Source organism: Heliconius melpomene, chromosome 1 (genome assembly GCF_056956725.1).
Source record: "Heliconius melpomene rosina isolate 202511_hmr_F chromosome 1, ASM5695672v1, whole genome shotgun sequence".
NCBI classification, from domain to species: domain Eukaryota; kingdom Metazoa; phylum Arthropoda; class Insecta; order Lepidoptera; family Nymphalidae; genus Heliconius; species Heliconius melpomene.
The window spans coordinates 400374-419056 of NC_140389.1; the positions used below are offsets into that span (position 1 = coordinate 400374).

At 33.5% G+C, this 18683-nt stretch overlaps 1 protein-coding gene across 9 annotated transcripts in view; it reads left to right on the forward strand.

Annotated features, from left to right (window-relative positions):
* nrm (neuromusculin) overlaps positions 1-18683 on the forward strand; it is a 324468-nt gene that overhangs the window by 209204 nt on the left and 96581 nt on the right. For all 9 annotated transcript variants that reach the window (XM_085190212.1, XM_085190294.1, XM_085189785.1 and 6 more), the window contains exon 4: positions 14037-14191. In XM_085190212.1, coding sequence (XP_085046338.1) covers positions 14037-14191 — 155 coding nt within the window. The remainder of the gene's footprint in view (positions 1-14036; positions 14192-18683) is intronic.

The following is an 18683-nucleotide window of genomic DNA, read 5'->3' on the forward strand; positions in this document are numbered from 1 at the left end:
TAAAAATATAAAAAAGATAATCTAGCCAGGTAATAGAATGTGAATTATGATTTTTTTAAAAGATCAGATGGCCTCTTAAGTTACAACTAATTTATAAAATTTTGCGGCGTTGAGTTCCACCAATCGACATGCAATGTCTCGAAGAAAGTATATAAATAGTGTAGCTTTAAAAATTGAAAGTAACGGTAACATATTTACTGTGCTTTATAAGGCAAACAATAGCAAATTTATTTTCTAAACTATAAAAATAACATTAAGCCATATAGAATTACTATGGCAATTACATTTAACAGTTCTCAGCTACTGCTATAGCTGTATAGCTAATTTACATATTAGTAAAAAGCTGTTGACCGTTTACGATCGCAAGGGGTCGGATTTTATGGGAACCCGTAAAATTCACCATAACGAATAATTTCTTGCTGCTAGCACTTAGAACACAATTTATATGTGAAAATTCAAGAAAATTTTCAGGTAGCGTGTGCTTTTTATTAGTAAAGTTTATGAAAACAATAAAACTCATTGAATTTCTGTTAATTTCTCTAATTTTTATCTCGGTCATTTTAGTTGAAACTACTATTTAATGATCTCTTAACAATATTTAATTATTATTTGTATGGACTAGTCGTGACGCAGAGGCACAAAGTATGACTTTAAACGCGATTGATGTTTGTGGGTTCGATTCCTACTCGAGGAAAGCGCGGAGTTGAGTTCCGTCACTCAATACGTAATGCCACCAGAATTCGGCGGAAAGTGCGGAATGGTGTGTCTTAACACTAGGTTCTCTCTGCCTACCCTGCTGTATGCGGTATACAGTTGAAGCTGATTTATTTTTACATATCCATATAATCCATCAATACGCGTCAATTAAAAAGATATTTATATTGAGATAAAAATATTTTCACTATTTTTTACATTTTTAGTGTCACTTTACACTTATGAAAAAAAAACTTATTAAGATGTACATTCACATTGAGCTACGGCGTTTGGACGGTTTCCAAGAGGTACAGGTTCAAATCCCGTAACGTTTAATTTTTTTATACGTTTTCTAAATAAGTCATATCTGCACTCTTTGTCTTACATAGCAGCAGGTTGGCAGAATTGGCAGACCTAATGTTGAGTTGCGGAACTGAACGCCGCACTTTGCTAACTTGAGGAAGAGATAAAAATGATTTAAAATTAAAATTGTCAAACGATGTGCCACAACGGCCTCCATATTAATATAATAATACCTATATTTAAATAAACTGGAAAAACGTGACGTCTCAATCTTTCTTAAGGCACTTCCTAGTGAAATATTACCTTCACTTCATCATCCATACAAAGCCTACATCCGGATATAGCCTATAAAATTAGAAATAAAATATTACGTCAACAGTAAATGTCACGTATAAACAGTGATATTTGTACCTCATGCTGCTACTCTGGTAGCTGGAAAAATGTTTTATCGGTCATATGTTCACGGGGTAATTAACGAAATGAACCCGCGGCAAGACTCGTAAAGTTGTATGCTTATTACTAAGCGATAACTTATACACTTGTGTTAGAAATATGAATGTATATTTGAATGTTTGTTGCTAAATAACTCAGAAACTATAGATTTTCAATTTTTTCGAGAAGCTACCCGAGCTTGCATCCTGAATTAACTCATAAATTAATACTTTCTTCCATGCTGCATAAATATGTATTTAATATAGCACTGACTAAATTAAATTATATTAATAGTTTCGATGTAACCTACTGTACCTTGCTATGCAGACGAAACCGCAGGCAAAATCTAGTAATAAATAATATAATAACCGATAAGTTAATATATATAATGGACTTAAAAACTCGAGTTGGAACAAAGAGCTCATATTTAAAATAGTTTATCTGTTTGTTTGTTCAGGTTAACTTTAAAAGCGTGAATGAACAAAAGATATTTGTGAAAATAAATTCATTTCGAAGTATTTTTATATTGAATTTACTTTTTAAAGTTTGTACTGCTCATGAAATTATTGCACATATTATAATACTGAGATATTATATTGTAGATTCCGTATTTCCGTAATACATTTTATTTCATAGTGTGTGTATTATACTTAATATTTTATAGTTGAAGAGTTTGTTTGGTTAAACGCGCTAATATTAGGAACTACTGGAACAAATTGAAAAGTTTCTTTTGTGATGGATTGTCCATTTTTAGCTTCACGCTATCACGCACTTACGCACTTAGCATAGTAGTTAGATGGAACCTGGGAACCTAGTGCTAAGACACTTTATTCCCATTAAGACACTTCCGTTTCCCGCTTTTCAGTAAATTCTGGAAGCAATGAAATAAAAAAGCAAAGAAATAAATACTTTCATTCCGCCGAGTTGGTACAATATACAATAATATTTTAGTTTCTACATAGTTAAAATCTTAATGTTTTAGACGTGATTACTCAAAAGTAAAATGATAATTAGGAAGGTATGAATTTTCGCCGAGTGAAGGTCGAACTCGCAACCATCGAGTTCACAGTCAGATGCTGTACAACATGTACATTATACATGTATAATAACGCGTCGTCACATGCAATGATTATTTACCTAGCACAGTAGCCTCGTTATACTTGACATACATACATATATTTTGTAGTTAGCTTCTGGTGTTTCGTTTTCATAAATATATTACATTTGTGCTAAGCTTAAATTATGCTTTCGTGGCGAAAGCTCGGCACGACGCTATGAGACAAGACCAAGATTGATAGTTGGGAAGCTGGGTGTTGTAGATCACAGCAATGTGCTGGAGGATATCTTGAAGTTATATGTATAAATAAATGGTAGAAGCCGTCGTGGTACAGACTCATATCGTCTGAATGTAAATGGTTGTGGGTTCGATTCCAACTTGGGAGAAGAAGCTTCCATTTAATTTTATTCCTTAGGAGAAAGCTTGGAATTAAGTTCCGCCACACATCATGCAGTAGCTCGAAAATTGGGTGGATAGTGAGGTAAAGCTTGCCTTAAAACTAATTTCCCTTTGCTTACTCTGTAAAATCTGGAAAATGGATCCCCGAATAGGGATTGAACCCAAAACCATACACAATCCCACTGCGCCATGAATGATTAATTCAACTTAAAATCATCAAACACAAAAGAAAAAGTAGACTTCTCAACTAAATTCATTGCAAAAACATCACCAATTCTAATATAAAAAAAGTTTCGAAACGAAATGAAAATTTTCAAGGAAGTAACGAACAAGACGCGACTAGCTGAGGGACTTAATATCGAACTTGTGAAATTGTTAAAGAAACAATTGAAGAGTAAACCGTCCGGCCATTTCATACGCCACTGGGCCGTGCTATGTATGACCTACTTTTTTCCCAACTTTTGTTTGCCAAGATCCTTTGATTTTTGCTCTCGTATAACGGTTTATTGGACGCTTTTGATAACATTTTGAAGTTTAACGTAAATATAAATAGATTTTAGATAAAAGAATAGCCACTCAATTTTTCGCTAAATATTTCTGTCTAAATTTTTAGATATTACGACGGCGGGACTCTATGCGTAAAACATATTAAACTAATCGTGGCTCACAAATTAATTTTGTAACTTCAAATTAAATTTTTTCTCATCTATGCGTTATCTCTCAACCAACGGAGACATTTTTGAAATATAAATTATAAACACGCCTCTGAGTGAGAATCGAACTTCTAACTGTGTATAACGTACACAATCATATGCTTTTATGCCCAAATTACTACATTTACGTATTCCAAACGAAAATAAACATTGAAAATTCAGCTTCCACTAGATAGAGAGCCCCACGGGTGCCTAAAGCTCGGTAGGAAACGATTTTTTCGGACAATTCAATACTGAGAAATCACAGAAGTTTGCGCTTTACGCTTGGGAACGTTAATTTTTTCTTATAATAAAATTGTCACGAAAACTTTTGTTAAGATTTTATAAGAAAAAAAGCTTTTCTTATTTGTTTTGGTGAGCTAAGGAAATTTATTGGCTTGAATTAGTATGAAATACTCGTATTAAAACAAATAAATATGGTACGAGGTCATAGTGGCGCAGTGGGGTACCGTCCGATTGTGAACGTGATAGTTCCTATTCAAAAAATCATTGTAATTGACCTGAAGTTGAGTTCCTCTCCCTAACATAAAATATCGGGCGGAGAGCTAAGAACGGGTGACATTATACAACATTTTATACATTATACAATACTCTCCTCTTACATTTGCGGCATCATAGTTTTGTTTTATCTATCAGACGGAGCGTTGGTTGTCAGTTCAAGGAGGATTATTAATGGTTGAAGAAACGTTATATTTTTCTAACTTTATTAAACGCTTGCGTTGCTTGCTTTGCACCTGGCGTTGCTTTTCACCTAAAACAAAGTAAAATTGTGGGGTGCGTATATAAATTAGAAACTCGATTGTATTTCTCAATATGTCATATAGCAGCATAGGCAGAGGGAATATAGTGTTAAGACATACCGTTTCCTTATTCCACCTAAGTTTCAAGAAATCACGTATGTACGGGACCTTGTGTTAAGAAATTCCGTTCCCATTGAGACACTACCTTTCCCCAGGTTCTACTGAACACTCGCATTGTATGTTAAGTGGCGGAACACAACGCCGTGCTTTGCGTCGTTTTCAGAGCGAGGAAATAAAAATATTTAATATTTCATTCTCTCAAATAGAAGTCGAACCCACAACCGTCGAGTTTACAATCGCATGTATGTGTTCTTGCGCGACAACGGCCTCTATTTCTGTTTTTAAATTACATTTTTATATTCTTTAACATGTAGGTACTACGTGGGCATCGAACCTGTCACCTAAGGAAGAATGATTAAGGTAAAATAAGTAAAATATCACTCCCATAAAAAATATTGTCAGATATTTCAGTCCACTGAATTCAGTAATAAATAAATGTCGAATAATATGAATAATGAAATGTATTGTGAGAGTATCAAAACTACGATATATTAAAATATATTATGTTTGTTTGTATTTGGATAGCGTATATGCAAAATGTTGTCAAAATAAATATATATTTAGCCAAGTAAATTTGCTCCATATATATAAGAATTCACTTTTAATTTTTTTCTGTTCTTTGATTATACTCGTAGAGTTCAGAGCGTGCCAGTTAAATAATCACTTTGACAATGTCACGTTGTATGGGAAAAGTAAAGTTATAGAACCTTTCTCGGTGAATATACTTTCCAAAAGATAAAATATTATTTAGAATATTATTTAATTCGAACCAATTTTTTTGGAAAACACCAATTTCAACTAATAGTCTCTAAAATAATAAAAAAACAAAAGTGACATCACGCGGGGATCGAATTTACTGTCCGCGTAGCAACATTAAAGTCATTATACATTAACATTATTAGATATTGACGCCATTTACGTTAATAGCCGAATAATAAGGGATTGTGCGGTACTGGTGACTAATTGTGTAATTTTAGTAATGAGTTATGCTTCATAGACGATTTAGATTTGTGTAATATATCTGTTTTGCTTTGGGAAATATGATATGGTGCATTCAATAGGGAAGAAATACAAAGATAAAAACCAAATAGACACGGGTTCTATATAAAAGAGAAATAAAATTCTTCATTATAAAGAACCCATGCCAAGCACTACAGTGTGAAGCTAAAAATAAATAATACACAGAGTAGAGTAGTCCGCACACAGTAGAGTAGGCGGAGGGAGCCTGGGTCCAGAGTTAAGAGACTCTATTCCTATTAAAACACCACCATTCACCATTTTGCGCCGTATTCTCTACGTTGAACTCAATTACCAGAGCGAGGAAACGAAAGTGTTAAATATATCATTCCCACAAGTGGGAATCGAGTCCATAACCATCGCGTTTACAGTCACCCTTGTGCCAACGGGGCACGACGGCATTAATCGAGAGAGGATTTCTAAAATCAATTTCTTTTACCGGTCTGATAACCAAAGCACGGCGTCGAGCTCCGCTATTCGTCACGCAATATCTCAAAACTGGGCGCAAAAGTTTTTTTTTGTATTTTAACAAATTTTTAAGCATATCAGATCCTGCCTACAAACTTTGCGCCATCGAAAATTTCAGTTCGAAAAAAAACTCAATATTTTAACTTAATGTCACTGTCCATTTGCTTTAACGTCGATCGTCGTAAACACAAAACTTTATTTTACTGTTTGAGAATTTAAAGCTTTTACGAGTATACATAAAGACAGACGTTTTACGTTGGCTTTTAACGGGCAGATGGACCGGAAACTCATTTTTTAGACACTCGCTTAATAAAGAAATTAGTTATTGTTTTTAACTGCTTCAAAAAATTGGAAGTTATCAGTTTGACATGTGTGTTTTTCGAATTGAACAATATTTAAATATGATGTATTAAAATTCTTAGCCATGCTAAATTTCGATATACTATATATATATACGTGTGTCTACACTCGTAGGTAAAAGCCATACCAGGATGATCTTTTTTGATTTAAGCTAGTTTCTACTTTGAGTTGTTTCTGAAGGAACTACGTGTATCCTATCCTATCCATAGGATAGGATAACCTATCCTATATCTTATAAAACAAAGTCGCTTTTCGTGTCTGTCTGTTGTTTCTAACTCTTCTTCTTCTAAACCACCCAACGGATTTTGATGCGGTTTTCACCATTAAGTCGAGTATTTTTCATAGAAGGTTTATATATAGTATATTATTTGTACATTCTTATGTAAATTAACATAAATACGATAAATATGTATAAAGTCCTAACCGTCGAGACATTTTCACGCATGCGCTACTTAAATGGTAAGTACTACATGAAAATAATGTACTGGAGTATTGTTTTTCTTAATAAGATCTACAAAAAAGTCCGCGATGGCATATTCGTATCTTTTAAGAATAACGTGTAGTGATCATATTTCTGTCTAAAAACTGTAATTTCAATATATTTTTTAATGTGAGGGATATTTTTCTATAATGGTATTAATCCTTATCCTTTAAAATACTTTATTAATTTTCTACGTTAAACGAAGATAAAATTTGCTTTTTGCACTATTTCGAAATTGCGAATAGTTTTAGAGAAAAGCGCATTTAATTGTTGACACATCAGCTATGTTTCACTTATCCCTTACTCTCAGCATATAAATAAGTATTTTAGTTACATTGGCCATTTAATGTAGATCAAAACTGTCTTTTACTGTTTTTCATTTTAATGTAGAAGTAGTTACAATATCAAAAAATCCTTGCTGCGAAACGTCTCGCTACTCGCCATGCGTCTGCCGCGCCCGCCTGCCTTACACGCATCGGTGGTTCAGTGGTAGAATGCTCGCCTGCCACGCGGGCGACCCGGGTTCGATTCCCGGCCGATGCATTCTATTTAATTTTCCTCACAGGCGGTCACATAGTGCTTGCTTTAAACCCGCCTGCCTTTATAGCAACGAAGATTTAGATGCGTTTGCATGTATTGGATAATTGGAGTTGAATGTATTATTTCAGCGCGATATATTTGGTTTTATATTTTTTGTAGTAGTTATTAGTAGGTAGATTTTTGTTTATAATTTCTTCTGTTAAATAATAGTCGTTTAACTATCTAAAAATAGTCATTTAAATATATTTTAATAAGTACTTGAAAAGAATAGTAGCACAGATTTAAAATTACGGTACCTACTAAAAAATCCTTGCTGTGTAAAACAATTGGAAAATCCTTATTGAAACTACGAAAATGCGGGTTGCATTAGGGTTTAATTAATTTTCACATTATCTTAAGTGCTTTGCAAACATACATTATATGAATAATCCAGTAGTAAAAGCGGGCGAAGCCGCAAGAAGGTCGCAAGTATTTCTTATAAAACAGAAAATACAAGAATATAAAGAATGGTATGATGGGTCTCTTTTTGTTTGTTGCCTGTCCTACAACTTAAATAAAACGAGTAAAATCACACGTAAAATTATACATGAATTTAAAAGGAATATTAAAATTTTGAGCTTAAATTGAATTCACAAGCGTAACGCTTAAATTCAATAAGCTTATATCTTACTGAAAGGTTTTTTATTTTTTATTTAAATACGTTATGCAAGAAAGTGAAAATATAAGTTTATATTTATTTATTTTAATTAAGACTTTAGGTCATCTACGCAAACATGATGGTTGCGGTTTTAATTCCCACAAGGGTACATGAATATATTTAAATTAACTACGCCAATTCTTAACCCGAGTCTTAAAAATTGGGAAACGAAGTGTCTTAACATTAGGTTCTTGAAATATTGCATAAAATGTAATAAATCATTAATTTAAAATTAGCTAAAAGAATACCCACATTATAATTACAAATAGTAATTAAAATATCATAGTATGTCGTGGAGTGCTTATAAAACATTTCCTTTACCCCGCTTATGAAGACTAAGCGTAGCGTTGATTTCCACCACTCAACACGCAGTTTAGTAAATTTTACGGAAAGTGAGAAAAGCAGTGTTTAACACTAAGTTCCTTCTACATACTTATACGAACCTACACCAAAAAGAGATAATTATATAAAATGAATCAGTAAACTAAATACAGCTGCCGAGTCCAGAAACAAAGAGTGCTATCTCATTCTCTTACAATTAACGTGATTTAGTAAAAATAAAACGTATCTCTATCTTTTAGACAGAACATTAATCAAGAGAACGAGGGTCAGTCTCACTATAACTGGGTTTAATTAAGATTTAGGGCGCAACAAACTTTTAGTTCCAACTTTTATACATATAAATATATTTTTCTTTTAAAACAAACATTTCTTATAGCTTCGTGCTCTATCCCGTATGCAACAGAGTAAGCAGAGGGAATCTAGTGTAGAGACAGTTCGTTTCCCACGCACCGCCTAATTTTTGAGATTAATAATAAAAAAACACCGTGTAGTAGTATATTTTGATTCTATAACCTTTTACAATCTAAACACGCGAAAGAGTGTTCCGCCAATTTAAATAACTTGGAATCACGCAATGTATTTTTATATTAACTCAAGCTATTTTTGCCTACAAATATATTGGTATAGTATAAGTTCAGAAAACAAATATATTACAGTCTGTATGTAAAATTTGTCAAGTCACACCTTGAGCTGAGTGAACGCAGAACTTGGCACCCATACAGATCTTTTTGTGCCGATGAAGATGCCACGATGTATTATTCAATATTAAACTTTTCTCACATTCACATTTATGTTGTTAATTGGGTATGAGTAACTTACAACTTTTGCTAACTAATGTAGCAACATATTATAGTAATTACTATTTATATTGTAAGTAACGGTAAGCGTACAGTGACTACCTGGGAATTAGGTAAGTTACGTAAGTTAATAACTTCAGTTAGACTCAAACGAAAAGTTCTAGTTCATTAAGAAAGTTCTAAGTTTGTGCCTAGGGTATAGAGATGGCTCGGACAGCCTTTGACTAACTTAGACGGATATTGAATGTACTGTGATGTCGTTATAGGTTTTTAAATATTATATTAATGGTAAACGCGATCGTTGTAGGTTCAGTCGAATCGAATTCGGGGGAATGAATTAATTTCATTTTCCTCTTTATTTTTGAGTTCAGTTCAGTTGAGCCACTCAACACACAACGTCTGAAATTGAGCAGTTGAAGGTTGAAGGTTTCTTCTGCCTAGCCTGTAACTAAAATATGTAGGTAAATAATATAATTATTTAAAAATTATATTAATTTATAAAACAATATTATAAATATAATTTACAATACTATTTAATATAATTTACGATAAATATAATCTTATAAATAATAATTTAGTTCAGTTCTTTAATTACGCGTAACGTTTACGTTCACAAGTAATATTAAAGTGACGTAATACACCGTAGGTAAACACGTAGATATAAGGTAAATTTATTAAAAATAATTAAACAATTATAAGTCATCATTGTTTTATAATTTAAAAGAAATAATAACATAATTAATATTTTTAATATAGCAAAATATCATGTTGGCTGAATAAGCTACTGTCAACGTCAAAGTCAAATACTGAAAAAAAGAGAAGGAAGATGGCGGACGCGTCTGATGAAGGATAGTTGTTGAAAAATGTTTAGACAAGTTTAAATTTATAATTAATATATATTTAGTTACATTTTACATGTAAAAATCATGTGAGTTAGTGAATGTAATAGTGATATAAGTAATAAGTGCTGTCACTACTTACGATTGTTTGTTTTGGAATACTTTGTCGGTAAGTTGTAATATCTTATTATTAAAACAAAGAAGACTAATATTAATACACATAATACCATTAATATACAGAGATAAATATTATTAAATTATTAAGTAGAAATGAATGTCGATGCGTTAGGAGGTGTATAAAATATAAAAATATACAATAATAATAAGTTAATACATTCAATAAAAAGAATGCTTGCTGCCATCTTTGTTGGATGCGTATGTATGAATCGTGAAATTAAAGCTATTGGTATATAGCTATACTAGCGACCCCCTTGCGGCTTCGCCCGCTTTAACTACTGGATTATTCATATAATGTATGTTTGCACTTAAGATAATGTGAAAATTAATTAAACCTTAATGCAACCCGCATTTTCGTAGTGTCAATAAGGATTTTCCAATTGTTTTACACAGCAAGGATTTTTTAGTAGATACCGTAATTTTAAATCTGTGCTACTAATCTTTTCAAGTAGTTATTAAAATATATTTAAATGACTATTTTTAAACGAAAGAAATTATAAACAAAAGCCTACCAACTAATAACTACTATAAAAAATATGAAACCAAATATATCGCGCTGAAATAATACATTCAACTCCAATTATCCAATACGTGCAAACGCATCTAAATCTTCGTTGCTATGCCTCTATAGCGGGCGGGTTTTTTTTTCGAGCTTGTGGTTAATACTGAAGAGGGTATTCTGTCCCTGATGAAAAGCAAGCACTACGTGGCTGCCTGTGAGGAAAATTAAATAGAATGCATTGGCCGGGAAGTGAACCCGGGCCGCCCGCGTGGCAGGCGAACATTCTATCACTGAACAACCGATGACTGCTCATGACGCGCTTGTATAAGCAAAACGTCGCGGGGCGCGTTTCGCAGCAAGGATGTTTTGATATTGTAACAACTTCTAAAGTACTTATTAAAATGAAAAAACAGTAAAAGACAGTTTTGATCTACATTAAATGGCCAACGTAACTAATATACTTATTTATATGCTGAGAGTAAGGGATAAGTAAAACTTGAGTCGGCACAGCTGATGAGTCAACGGCGTGATGTGTCAATAATTAAATGCGTTTTTCTCTAAAACTATTCGCAATTTCGAAATAGTGTAAACAGCAAATTTTATCTTCGTTTAACGTAGAAAATTAATAAAGTATTTTAAAGGATAAGGAATAATACCATTATGGAAAAATATCCCTCACAATAAAAAATATATTGAAATTACTATTTTTAGACAGAAATATGATCACTACACGTTATTCTTAAAAGATATGAATATGCCTTCGCTGACTTTTTTGTAGATCTTATTAAGAGGAACAATACTCCAGTACATTATTTTCATGTAGTACTTACCATTAAAGCAGCGCATGCGCGAAAGTGTCTCAACGGGTAGGAGTTTAGACACATTTATCGTATTTATGTTAATTTACATAAGAATGTACAAATAATAAACTATATATAAACCTTCCCTGAGAAATACTCGACTTAATGGTGAAAACCGCATAAAAATCCGTTGGGTGGTTTAGAAGAAGAAGAGTTAGAAAGTTCAGACAGACACGAAAAGCGACTTTGTTTTATAAGATATAGGATAAATTATATTTGTTAATTTAGTATTAACAATATTACTGTATAAATAAATATGTATAGATGTAATTGCATCATCCTATCCTATCCTATATCTTATAAAACAAAGTCGCTTTTCGTGTCTGTCTGTTGTTTCTAACTCTTCTTCTTCTAAACCACCCAACGGATTTTGATGTAGTTTTCACCATTAGGTCGAGTATTTTTTGTAGAAGGTTTATATATAGTTTTTTGTTTGTACATTCTTATGTAAATTAACATAAATACGATAAATATGTATAAAGTCCTACCCGTTGAGACACTTTCGCGCATGCGCTGCTTTAATGGTAAGTACTACATGAAAATAATGTACTGGAGTATTGTTTTTCTTAATAAGATCTACAAAAAAGTCCGCGACGGCATATTCGTATCTTTTAAGAATAACGTGTAGTGATCATTTTTCTGTCTAAAAATAATAATTTCAATATATTTTTTATTGTGAGTCATACTTTTCCATGGTGGTATTAATCCTTATCCTTTTAAATACTTTATTAATTTTATACGTTAAACGAAGATAAAATTTGATTTTTACACTATTTCGAAATTGCGAATAGTTTTACAGAAAAACGCATTTAATTGTTGACACATCCCGCCGTTGACGCATCAGCTGTATGTTACTCAATTTTCACTTATCCCTTACTCTCAGCATATAAATAAGTTTATTAGTTACGTTGGCCATTTAATGTAGACCAAAACTATCTTTTACTATTTTTCATTTTAATAAGTACTTTAGAAGTTGTTACAATATCAAAAAAATCCTTGCTGCGAAACGGCTCGCCACTCGCCATGCGTCCGCCGCGCCCGCCTGCCTTACACGCATCGGTGGTTCAGTGGTAGAATGCTCGCCTGCCACGCGGGCGGCCCGGGTTCGATTCCCGGCCCATGCATTCTATTTAATTTTCCTCACAGGCAGCCACGTCGTGCTTGCTTTTCATCAGGGACAGAATACCCCCTTCAGCATTAACTACAAGCTCGAAAAAAAAAACCCGGCTGCCTCTATAGCAACGAAGATTTAGTTAGATGCGTTTGCACTTATTGGATAATTGGAGTTGAATGTATTATTTAAGCGCGATATATTTGGTTTCACATTTTTTGTAGTAGTTATTAGTAGGTAGGTCTTTGTTTATAATTTCTTCCGTTTAAAAATAGTCATTTAACTATCTAAAAATAGTCATTTAAATATATTTTAATAAGTACTTGAAAAGATCAGTAGCACAGATTTAAAATTACGGTACCTACTAAAAAATCCTTGCTGTGTAAAACAATTGGAATTTCCTTATTGAAACTACAAAAATGCGGGTTGCATTAGGGTTTAATTATCTTAAGTGCTTTGCAAACATACATTACATGAATAATCCAGTAGTTAAAGCGGGCGAAGCCGCAAGAGGGTCGCTAGTTTATAATATGATATAAAAATTATTGTCATAACCCTTCCTTAGCAGTCGGGAAAAATACGTATTTACAATTTATAAACATTATATGAGTAATAGAATAAGTGGGGAACGGAGTGTCTTAACACTAGGTTCGACGTATCGATATATTTAATTAAATATTATAAAGATAATAGACTTTAACAATTTATTAATCATACATTCGATTGTCAGAGTTCATTGACCCTATGTTTTACTAATAACTGATATTGGAGTCACAACCGACTGATGCTTGGTTACGCTACTACTAGTAGTACTAGATGAATGGCTGTGGCATTTTATTGTTATACCGCGATCGACGTTGTCCCGCGTGCGCTTGCGATGCATAAGCGATGCTCGTATGATATTGGACATACATATATGTGTAAAGGCTTCTACTGTTGTTCTATAATTCGGTGTAAGTATATGTAGGTGTGTGATTCATGTCCTGGAACTCTAGTGTATGTAGTAGTGTCCGCCTACGAGTCGAACAACTTGCGGTAGTGCGTTCGAACCAACGACTTATGTTGATCTCACAAATCAATGAACATCACGAATCACCATTTTGGTACAATCATCGGTAAGAATTTTGAGAACCGTTACTCTCTTAATGTTCTCCTACTCTTCCAAACCCAATTATATTCTCAATTTAAATTTTTTAAACCCAGTACCAGTAGTGTCATCCGTCGTATTTACTGGTGCGGCCCAACGTCCTTCCAACGAGAAAGAACGAGATTTTTCGTTATAGATCTTAAAGTCGTCACAATGGACATACGGATGACGACTAGAAGTTATAAAACTATAACATAAAATCAATCTGAATAGTTAATAAATAGTATTTATTTGTCCGCAGGTTATCAATATCTCATGAACCGAACGCAACGTACGCTGAACTGGTCATCACCAGCGTGAAGCCCGACGACGAGGGTGTGTTCCGATGCGAGATCACCTACCTGCAAGTTGGTGAAGACTGCAATACTGTGCAAGTTACCGATTTTCACACTTACAGTAAGTTTTATTTATTATTTTTAGTACCTAATTGACTCATAGAGTGTATTGGGACGGGGCAAATTTCTCAGTGTATAAAATAATATGAACAGCGAACAGCGGCGAGTAAAAAATGACAATGATTACTTTACTTCCTAAAAATTCAGAATATTTCAATAAGACGTGATTATTATTTTTATTGTTATTTAATTAAGGCTATTTCGTAAGCTGAAGCGTGAAAACAAAAAAAATGTAATAAATAATGTTATCAAGTTTCTTCAATTAACTTTATCATTTCAATTCACAAAAATCATTCGACAAACAAAAATTACTTATGGATTTTTTGTTTCCTATATATATTTGTCAAGTACTTAGATCCGTTCGTCCGTTCTCCATGTTTCGTTCCTCTTATAGATTAATCAAATTAGATAAACAAAATTAAATTTACATACAATAATTTTCCCAAGATATGAATTGTTTTCATTCCGCTTTGGTAAGACAAAACTCGGCGTTAAGTTCCGCTTCAACAAGTAGTTATGTTATGTATACAATCACAAGCTGGAGTATTTTGACACAAGTGACAAGTTCCCTTTCGCTACTCTGCAACTGAAACTATAGATATGAAGCGTGAAGCTGAAAAAAAATCCAAAATTGACATTGAACCTATTACCAACAGATACATTGATACTCTTTCGTAATCCACCAATCACACTTTCCATCATAAATAAAATATATAACAAAACACTTTCAATACAGTACAAAGCGAGGAGAGATACCGCCTTGGTCTACAATATTGCCGCACCGCCTGAGGCGATTCACTATATATACTATATTTTATTGTCTCTTTTTATCTATTTTCGTTATAGAGGATGTTTCTTAAATTGATTATGTTATGAATGTAATTAAATAATCGATGCTTTCTTAGAATACTTGAAGAGTTTGAGGTTGAATATGATAGTTGTGTAAGACGTATTAAGCCTGTTATTGAAATGTTTTTCCAATGCGGTTAAGCAAAGAACAGCATCGGTGTCCATCATTCAGTACGTCATGTTATAAATAAGTGACTTTTTATCCCCTTCACGCTATGTCCGGCATATAGGAGGCGGAGGGACCCTAGTGTTAAGACACTCCACTTTCTGCCGAATTTTCGGGTTATTGTGTGTTGATTGGTGAAAATTAGCGCCGCGCTTTGCCTTCTGAGAGAAAAAATGGATTCCATTTAGGCTCGAACTCATAATTATCATGTTTAACATCACTTACTAATTCCATGTCGACATCATCATTTAAACTTTCCACCAAAAACCAACTCACCACAATAAAACAAAATAAAACATGCTGTATACACAGCAATTCCCTTTTGTCACGTTTTTCTACGTATAACACTTTATTTGATACTTTGTTTAGACACTCGGCTCAAGATTATTTGCCCAATGACGTATGTATGGAGGTGGGGACAATGTATTTTCATTTATACCATTTATTTATTGAAACATAGTGATACTGTCGCTGTGAATGGAATGAAAAATGATAAATAATTGAGGCCGTTTTGGCGCAGTCGGACAGCATTTGACGGAAATGCGTCTGATGTGGGTTCGATCCCCAGTCGGAGGAATGATTTTATTTAAAATATTTGAATTTCTCAGCATTGGTTGTTTGGTTGTTTGTGCTAGCTTAAAAAACATTAAACATTTTCGTTTAAGAGAATGCATAGGTATGCCAAATCTTATCATAATCTGCTTGTTTCTCTGTTAAAATAAGGTAATGTAAAATATATAGGTTGAGTAGAGCTCTTGAACGCATTAACTAAGAGAGCGTGAATACAAATTCCGTTATTTCCGATTTTAGTATGTCGAGTGGCTTAAAACTTAACATAGATAAATTTTTAAATGATCTTTTTATATTAACATAAATATTCCGTATTTCGCAGTATATAGACAGGTAATAGACAGTAAATCATGTAATTCATATTTTGCTTTGCAATATGTTCTTGTAAGCGGAACTTAACGTCGTATTTCTCTTAATAAAGCGGAAGAAAATCTTTTTGCTTTAGCTTTGGACTGGGATACGTATAGATGGATATGCATAGACAAACTAGTGTGAAAAAAAAGCCGTTCCCCACTATCCACTCTATTTTCGGAACTTGCGTGTTGAGTGGCCGCGGAACCTACATCTGCGCTTTCTCTTGTTATCAGAGTGGGGAAATAATTTATTCCCTAAAGCGGAAATCGAAACAACAACCGTCGCGCTTATATCCAGGACCTTTGTATCCCACACACCGTAGGGTAGGTAGAATGTAGTGTTAAGACACGCCGCTCCACACCTTCCGCATTCTGGCAGCATTTTGTGTTCAGTGGCGGAACTCACTATATTTTAATAGAGAAATTAATAGTTGTATAGTAGCCCTTAAATAGATTTTGCGGTCGATATACCCCTTTGTCAGGCGAAACGAGGCAATTAATGTGATTAATTTGCTAAGAATTAGGATTGTTTTAACTATAGTATATATAGAAGTATAGTTTTCTTTAGCGCTATATAGAATAACATAGCTTCACGATAATATGTCCCACACATAGCTTTGCACGCAGAGGGAAGTGTTAAGTGACTCCGTTAAGATGCTTTTGCTCCCAATGTTAGCCAAATGCCTCAAGCCGCGAGGCTATGCGCTTTTGCGAGACTATGAAACAATGTATACAGTTTATAAAAGCTTTATTTAAAAAAAACTGTCACGTTTACAGTTGAGAAGCTGATGTCTAGAAAATTGGACAGCAAGCGAAGGTGGAGTCTTAACATTAAATCCCTCTGTTTACCTTGCTATATATGAAACTACGGTACCATACTGCCTTTAATCCATAGATACAAAATGTCCCCCAAGCTTGATTAGAACCCACAACAACCGCGTTAGACGATTGTCTCATTATAATATAGTATTAGCTTCACTTGTTGTGGACAGCTGATAGATAGACTGGGTTTAGATAATGGCTTAAATATATTGAAACTATTTAATTCAAGGCCAGAAACCCATCAACCGTTGAACCAACGCAACCCTTATAACATTGTGTTTGTTATTCATACATAATATACGTACATAATGTTTGTGGAAAATTAATTAACAAAGAACTTAAAGAGTATAATCGAGAGGCCGTCGAGGTTATAAACGTGTGACTGTAAAGGCGATGGTGGTGGGTTCGTTCCCACTCGGGGGAATGAATAACTTAATACTTTCATTTCCTCGCGTTGGTAACAAGGCAAGATGCGGGGCTGAGTTCCGCCACTCGACACAATAAGAGAAATGAGAAAAGGGAAACGCTAAAAACGGATACTTTTTTAAAGAAGATTCAATTCAATTTAAAATGCCCGTGGATTTCAAAACTTTCAGTTTTCTAATACTAATGTGTTTAATAAAAGCGAAAAAATGCGTTATGTGACGTTAAATTTACTCTTTTAATAATTATTTTGTCTTACCGGCACCACCAACCACTGTACCGGGCGGTCTTAGCAAAGTATACATTCTTATCATCACAAATCATGTCAGAAAAATTAATTTAATTTGTGAAAATATTTTCGCAAAAAAAAGTGTTTTTAATCTAACTCTTCTGGAAGTTTTGACTTTAACGAGTGATTTATTTCACTCGCGTTGAATTTCACTCGAGTTAACTGTTAACTTTAACTTTATTAAGGTTCTTTGTTATAATCGTTAAAGGTTCGTGAAAAAATACGGAGATAGGTTATGTGCTAACACACAAAATCTTTCTTTGCCTATCATTCTTCACGCTGTATCTCGCAAATAGCGGGGTAGGCAGAGGAAATCCATCTCACAACCGCCACATACACGCCACGAGGGTCTCACATAATCTACTACATTTCAGCATAAAACAGGACAGGACAGGAGAGCTACATAACCACTTCAAAATTCCATTTAACCTTCATACACACTTTATTAACTATAATACTCTAATAATTCTACCCCTTTAATTTTAATCTCAGATTTACCCTTCAACGTGGGTAATTCAATCAATCGCACCCCTCTGGGGCTCATCTTACCGTTAAAATAAGATTATTTTAACTATAACTTAACAAAATCCACATTTACATGCAAATTCAGTAAAATTCTCAATCTGTTCAATCAACCAGCAAATGGTGCTGTTCGCTTCAACCTACAGAAATTTAAATATATTTTGTAAAATAATGCTTTATTCCATAATGATTGGAATTTGTTTGCATAATCAATGATTTTGTTTTAATTATTTGAAATTTATCAAACGAGTTCGTGTAAATCGTCGTTTAAATTATGTTAGTGCGTTCTGCATAATATTAAAAAGTTAAAATTTCAGATTTTTTTTTGCTCAATTAATTAAATATATAAAAATATATTGCGTGTTGAGTAGCAGTGCTTAATGCCCAGATTTGCCTTGTTACTAGAGGGAGTAAACGAAAATAGTTCGTTCCCCCGACTGGGAATTGGTACCGCTACCTTTGCATTGGGATAAATGTGATTCTAAATATATAGAAATAA